Genomic DNA, 7,994 nt, shown 5'->3' on the forward strand with positions numbered 1-7,994 from the left:
CATTTGTAAACAGCCATTTATTGTGACCTTTTTCTTTGATTTGTCTTTTTCAGATATCAGAAAATTTTTACTTTGACATGAACAGCGAATGGTGCAGGAAGCTAGTCAGAGAACACAATCCTCGCACAGATATTTCCACTCTTAGTCGCTCAGCAGTGTTTTCTATTACATACCCCTCAACAGATGTGTTTCTTGTCATTAAGTTGGAAAAAGTTCTCCAACAAGGTGACATAAGTGAATGTGCAGAACCATACCTAAAGGATGCAGAAAATCCTAAGGTTAGTGTTACTGATTTACATAAAATTGTTACTGTGCATGTACATGTACAATTATATTAATGCTAGCAAAGAACAGATAACAGGCAAAGTAAGTACAAATATCGTAAATTGTAAATCGCTAATTCTCTTCTAGCTTTACAGTGGCTTTATGGCCTCCAGGTAACAGTAAATAATCAGAGATTTACCCTACATGGAAATGCAGTGTGTTTGCAGTTATGTTTGTTGATAAAAAAAATAAAAAAGTTGAGAAACATTTGCCCTGCAAATAACACAATTAATGTCACAATTAACCCTGCTTAGTAAATGTATTTTATTTTATGGAAAGTTATGAAATGGGTACAAAAAGATGCAAAAAAAATATGGAAAGATCGGAAAACTTACTCATTTTTATTTAGAAACAGATTTTCACCATAAATTCGGCCCAATAATTTCAACCTGACAAAGTTTACATGTTGCATTAGATTGACAGGACTTATCAATTCCAGCCCAGCCAAGCTTGCAAACCAGGCTATATCCAGCACAATAAATATATTGGGGACAAAGCAGCAATAAACACCACATACATTCAAACTCTCTTCGAAGAGCAATATTTCTTTATATCTCTGGACACAGTTACTTTATATTGATGAAATTCATATATTTTACAAACTAATTAAAATATATTTCTCTCTATTATAATAAAATTATTATAATTTTCTCTTAAACCAAGCATCGAGACAAAATGCGAGCAGCTGCTGTGTCAAACTGTGACAGGCTTGGCAAGTATCGCATGCCTTTTGCATGGACTGCAATCCACCTTGTTGACATTATAAGTGGAAAAACAGCAAGCAGTGATGCCACAGCAGCAACAACGACAACAGGCCCTGCACAGGAGAAAGACACTCCTCCAACTGGAACTCCTGCTCGGAAGGTAATTTAAAAAATGTTGACAAGCCATGCCTGCCCTTTTAAAGACAGTGTACTTTAAACAACATTAATCCTAACTTTCACCTTCTTGCATCTGAGTCAGTTGTAGTCAAAGCCTAGGTACAGTTGAAATTGAATTAAAAGATTTTAAATTAGTAAAACTGTGGAAGGGTAAGACAGACAACAAATTTAAAGGACTGAAATATTTTGTTCTCTTTAGGAAGAATTAGTTCTTCAGGGAGGAATCAGTTGAGTGCAATTTGCTGTAGATCTCTGTTTTGCTACCTTCTACCTAGGTTCAATTTTGCCAGCCTTATAGATCTTAGCTTAATCTCCAGGGAAGTATGAGGTCCTATTGACAATAGCAGTGGTTCATTTTCATTGATTCCCTACTGTCTTGTTTGGTATAAATTATTTAATAGTAACTCCACCCTGTCCATACAGACTACAATAAGTTTCTTGAGCAGTCAATTTGTCTTTTTTTATTTATTTAGCAATCTGGTATGATAGAAACACCCCCAGTGGTGCCAAGAAGTAACAGGCGCAAGGACAGTGAAAGCGTTTCCAGCCGAAGTTCAATGATTGAGGCACGCAAGTCAGTTCATCTGGGGGATGGCAGTGAATTAGAAGTAGTCCCTGACCTGACAAACTTTAGACCTGTCACTCTTACTGTCAGTAGCTTTTTTAAACAGGTACATGGACATTATTGTATTGACATTACACTTTAGTGCTGTCATTGTCTTTTTTCCTGTCGATTACAATTATTTTAATGTTAAGTGATTCTTTTTATTTCATTTTTTGTTTTACCAGGAATCAGACAAATTGAAGGATGATGACTTGTACAAATTTTTAGCTGACCTGAAAAGACCCTCTTCAGTATTAAAACGTCTTAAATGCATTCCAGGTAATCATATGATTGTTTACTTTGTCTTTGTAAAAGTCATGCAGTGAGAGTCATACAGTTAGGTTCGAGGGTCCAGGGATAATTTTTCTTAATAATAAATTCATATCTTGAATCTGAAGTTTATACCTTTGGTGCTTGTAATGTTGTAAAAGTTTGTTAGTAAGTGTTATGATCTGATTGTGTGACTGCATAAAAAGAAGAAGGGCAAGTCATTGTTAGTTTGATTGACTGGAATAAAATATTCTGTCCTTTTCAAAGCTGTTTGGTATAATTTTGTGATGCAAGGTTATTTTAAGTCGATCTTGCTAAATATGAAACTGGTGTGAGGAGAGTGTTCTAAGCCATAAATAATTTTTCATGTCAGTGAAATCTATGAGATGAGCACAGTACTTTTCATGTTGTCCAAATAGTTTCTTGCTGATTTTCCTGGTCACTGTACTTGGTGGTATTTAGACAAGCGAGAAAGAAAAAATAAGACAACACTTTAGCAGTTTTTAATTAAAAGAAAAAACTTTTATATATAGTGCTTAAACACAAGGTGCTACATAGCACATTATTATTTTTGGTTTATGTAGTGTACCTGAACAGTTTTGTTCTTAACAGTTATTTTTGTATCTTGCAGGAACATTGAAGCTTGACATTTCTCCCCCAGGAGACAAACCACCATACTGCTTAACCTCTGAGCTGCATCAGGTATTGAACAACAAATAATCAACAAGGGAATTTGTAGTAGAAAACATTGGGCACTTAATTCTAACAGCTTTTCTCCAGGTTAAACAAATATGGTGCTCAAAATGGTGATTTTGTGCTTTGTTTAACAGATTCAGTAACACTAACACGGTTAAATCATTTTTTGTACTTTTTGGTAAGCTTTGACAACATAACAGGCTTGTTTGTTTTTTATCTCTTTGGTTTGACTACATGTACATCCCACTAAATTATAGAGTGGTAATGACTTAACTCAACATATATGCCATGCCACTGATTAGAATCGTACCAAAAAGGTGTAGTCAGGTAAACAGGATGAAGGATAACCTGAAAAGGTTCATTGTGCCCAATAATTTATACGTCAACAAATGAAGATCTTGGTAAAAAAAACTGTAATATTTTGGTATAAGCTATACCATCATCAGACTAAGAAAATTTACATACAAGCTTGATCTTAAATACTGTGGGTGACGAGACGAAACAAAAGATAACTCAAAAAGGTTTCAGGTAAACAGTACTGTACACTATTCTAGAGATGACTTGATTAACATCTTCCTGTCAGGTACACCCTTATCCAGATGGACAGGGACGGCCAACCAAAGAGATTGAAGAGTTTGCACCCAAAGAAGTTTTTACCCCATACCTTACATTCAAGTAAGAAGACTCTTATATGCACCAGCACAGATATTTAGCATAGTTAGTTTTATATTACAGATCTTAGAACTTGAGGGAAACTTACAGTACTTTCATACCTTAAAAGGCTGTTTTTATTTTAAGTCAACTTTCCTGATGATCTTTATTACTTTCATAGTATTTCCAAAAGTAATGAGAACTTAATGTAGTTTGGATAAGATTAGATTGCCATGTCATTGCCCTTGATAGGAATATCTTGGAAAAAACTCAGGTCAAATCAGGCCTGTCCTGCAAGGCAGACATACCGGTAAATGCTGACATAATGTCCTGGGGGCAGTGGAGTAACAATATGCCCGGGCTTCCCTGATGGGTGTTCAGCACAGGGCTGAAGGGATAATGACTATAATGTAGTGCCTTTATTAAACATTAGTTCTAAGCATGTTTGTATTTTTTCAGGAACCTGTTGTATGTGTACCCCTTGAGTGTTAATTATACCAGCAGAAGCACATCTGCCAGGAACATTGCAGTCAAAGTACAATTCATGGCAGGGGAAGACTTAGCACCACTTGAAGTAAGACATTCATTAACATGCATTTGAATGCTTTATGTGTTACGGGAGGGATAAATAAAATATGGGTAAGAACTCAAAAGCACAAACTGAAGATTAATACATTTAATTTTTTGAAATAGGGAAATTTCTTTTTATTGACTGTTTAAAGACTGCATTATTTTAAATGTCATACAGTTTAATGCAGTACTGTGGTACTGTAACATTATGCTCCTTACTTCAGAGAGTCGTGTTCCCACTTGTAACCGCAGATAAATAATCAATATTGACTAGCTTCTCATAACATGACCTTGGGCATTTTTTTGGTTTCTTCAAGTATATCAGTTAAGTTGCTTTTGCTGTTTGTTGGCAGTTTCTTGATTTTTTCTTGATTTGGTCCAATTTTTTTTGTCTTTATCAAAGGTCATGACCTGTACAAATTTAATGTATCTTTTTATCAATCAAATATTGACACAAATTAGCATGAAGGTAATCACTCACCACTAAAGAAACCTACCATTAACTTAGTAGTAACAATCTTGTTTTCTGCACAAAGAAGCCTGACTTTGCTCCAATTATTTTACATGTTTATGGCTTTGAGGATGGTGAGGATGGTTACTGCTGATGCAGCGCCAGCAGTTCAGTTCTCCAATAAAAAAGAGATGGGCATGTGAGATGATAATGATGCAGCAGTTAACATAAACAGAACTACCCAAACTTTTATGTTCATTATTTGACTAGGTTTACTTGTTAGAAAGGGAGGGATGGGCTTTTCACAATGTTGAGGTTTTGGAGTAGTATATGAAGGCTCCATGGTATGTGTACTATCAATTTTTTTGCTGCCTTTTTAGTGCCTATTTGGCAAATCCAGTACTGCTGCTATGCAGTCAGAAGCCTGGACAGCAGCCACTTACCACAACAAGTATGTTGTATTTATTTATATTTTGCATCATAAGTAGATACATTAATTCGGGGAAATTAGTACACATGCAGCCTCCTAGCAACAAACATTAAGTGTAATAAAAAAAAATTGTTGTTTTGTAAGCACAAACTGGTTTATATTTTGTGAAAAGCCAGGGAATGTTTTTTCTTCAGTAAATGAGAACTTTATTTTAAAGTACTGGTATGTTTAGAAGGCTAATAGCAAACTTGTTGTAGTCAATAACCCTAGATGGTGGTTGTGATTTTTAGGTGTCCAGACTTCTATGAAGAAGTGAAGATCAAGTTACCAGCCCATCTGACAGAACAGCATCATCTGCTTTTTACATTTTATCACATTAGCTGCTCAACAGGAAAGAAGCCTGAAGAAAAGGGGCCTGTTGAAACACCGATAGGCTACACGGTAAAACAAGTGCCTTTCAACAAGTAGCAGTAAAGTTGTTAGAGAGGAAGCAGCTTTATCCAAGTGGCTTTTCTTTCAAAAAATAATGTTATTAATAAATTGCAAACCAGCAAGAAAAGTTCAGAGAATTGTTGGAGCTGAGAATGACTGTATGAAGATGTCTAAAGCACACGTTGAATCAAGTATTTCAGCAGAATATTAAGTAAAATTTGAGCTTTAAGGAATGGGTTCTGAACTTCGATTCCTTGGCAACCTGCACCTAGTGTCCCAACAGGAGTGTAGAGACATGGATAACCTGCTCGTGTTTCAAGTTTTTTTTATTTATTTTTTGGAAATTGCATATAAACTCAAAATCATTGATTTCGCTTAAAAAATGTTTTTTTTTTAAAAAAAATTCCCCCTTGAAGTTCTATGGTAACCTTGAAAGATCTACATGTATCAGAAATCTAAGCAAAGACTTTACAATATGTATTACCATTTGTTAGTACCAATGACCACCACATGCAACATTTGAACAAGTCCAATATATACAAAACATAAGGGGCTTATAAAGTTATATCTATCCTTAAGAGCTATAATAACTAAATAATTATTATAACCCCATGGGGTTATATTTTTGTATCTGAGGTTTTTTTTGTTATTTTATGGTCTGTTAAATTCAAGTCATGTTTTCAACAGTGGATCCCTGCTGTAAAAGATGGACGTCTTGCTCTTGGTGAATTTAATCTTCCAGTGTCTTTGGAGAAGCCACCCCCAAGTTACAGTGTGCTTTCACCGGAGGTAATTGATTCTTTAGAGTTCTACTGCTTTATTAGTGAGGCAATTTAGATTTTGCGATGCTGGTAGCCTACAGGTAGGTTACTTAAAGTAGTATGCAGAAGTCACTTCTTGTCCTTGGCTCTACAAGGTGGATGCCACTCTCAACTTACTTACTGCCCATCATGCCTGTGTGACACATAGGGCAGCTAATGCCCAAACCCACCCCAAATTTATCACTTGAAATTATTCCCCTCTGCGATACTGCAACTTTCAGTAGTTGTTTGTTCATGTTTCTGGTGTATTTTTACTTTCAAGACTACTGGCAAGTGTTTGGAGTTGCCATGACAACCATGTTTTGACATATAGTTCTACCCACTTTAATATTGATTTTTCCAGGTTTATTTGTTCATTCTTTTTCACCATGATTATTTTTCTACATGTAGATGTGTACAAATATGACATTTTACCTGTGTAAAATGACTGTGGCATCATTCAAATTCTACTATAGGTGCAACTTCCTGGTATGAAATGGGTGGAGGGTCACAAGGGTGTTTTCCATGTTGCTGTCAGATCTGTATCTTCCATTTACACTCAGGTAAACAATGATTTTTCTCACAATATTTTTAGCCCTTCTCTTTTAAAATCTCTGTATTTTTACCAAACTCTTTCAAAAGTGGACTTTTGCAGTAAAATTTGCAAGGTTTTGAGAAAAAGGTTCTGACAATGTGAAATCTTCACAAACATTTGTATTTCAATTCTTAACAAAACTCGGAACTCAAATTCAAATGGAGCGCTTGTGCTGTCTTGTGCAAAGCATTGCACAATTTCATAGTGATGAATTATCAGAGATAACCAAATGAATATGTCTCCATGCAAAATGTTGTTAATTTCAACACCCAGCTACTTCTTTTAAAACTACAAGTATTGTAAATTCTTGAATGAGTGCCTCCCTCCAAGCAAGCCGCCCTCCAAAAAGGGCCTCCCCTTTCAGCTAAATTTTGAAATACATTTACCGGTAAGTGTTCTTTTTTGCAGGACATACATATCCATAAATTTTTGAAAGTTTGTCATCAGATAGAAGGACGTGTGATGTCGTCACCTACCCGTAGCTCTGAAGGAAATTTAGAGTCTGTATTGCGTAAAAGCATTGTTGATCTGTCCAAGACACAAGAGGAACCTCTTGTCAGGTTTCTGTATCTCATTCTGGACAAGCTTATTTTGCTTCTTGTCAGGCCACCTGTTATATCAGGGACTGTAGGTATTAAACCTTCTATCTTTATGTTTGTAGCCAAGACTACGTAGCATTTCCAGAAACGCACCACGAAGTTGAATTCACCATTTATTCTTCCATATAATAATACGGAGTACAAGTGTGTAAACACACACAATATCCAAACAACTGATAACAACAGATGCTAACTGATGAAACTGATAAACTGATGTAACTGATGAAACTGATGTAACTGATGAAAATTGATGATTCAACTGAAAAATAATATAAACAAAATACCTAAGTCCTAGATACCGCAAAAGGTTACCGCAAAAATACAGTAGACAAATCCGAAAAAGAGGTATAAGTAAATACTTACAATCTGTGTGGCAATGAGGAAACACAGGAATAACGATTCCAAACGAAACACAAATCCAAAAGGCTTATCTTGACTACACGCGGAAAAACTAATGCATGCAAAATCCTACAAAAAATATTTAAATACCATCAAAAGGTTACATAATCCCCAATGGGATTACGTAATAAATTTCTAGGCGCTACAATGTTTGTAGCTTCAATTCCTTCGTATGACTATCTACACAGTAGAAACTGAACTCTGAACTCTAATAATATCCTATTTTTTTAATATATATTTTTTTATAAATTACTGTTACAGTTATAACTATTCTTGTTGTTATTTTGGGTGA

General features: G+C 35.3%; 1 protein-coding gene across 1 annotated transcript; it reads left to right on the forward strand.

The window, feature by feature from the left end:
- Positions 1 to 56: 56 nt before the first annotated feature.
- LOC144641417 (dedicator of cytokinesis protein 7-like) lies at positions 57 to 7,331 on the forward strand (the record flags this gene model as incomplete). Its single annotated transcript, XM_078500434.1, has 12 exons — positions 57 to 278; positions 988 to 1,188; positions 1,679 to 1,876; positions 1,995 to 2,088; positions 2,711 to 2,781; positions 3,359 to 3,450; positions 3,886 to 4,000; positions 4,828 to 4,898; positions 5,168 to 5,318; positions 5,997 to 6,098; positions 6,586 to 6,672; positions 7,113 to 7,331. Coding segments are annotated over exons 1-12 (1,602 nt in total), but the record flags the coding sequence as incomplete, so codon positions are not given.
- Positions 7,332 to 7,994: the final 663 nt, after the last annotated feature.

The sequence above is a fragment of the Oculina patagonica genome, unplaced genomic scaffold, assembly GCF_052425735.1.
Source record: "Oculina patagonica isolate OP01 unplaced genomic scaffold, crgOcupat unplaced922, whole genome shotgun sequence".
In the NCBI taxonomy this organism is placed as follows: Eukaryota; Metazoa; Cnidaria; class Anthozoa; order Scleractinia; family Oculinidae; genus Oculina; species Oculina patagonica.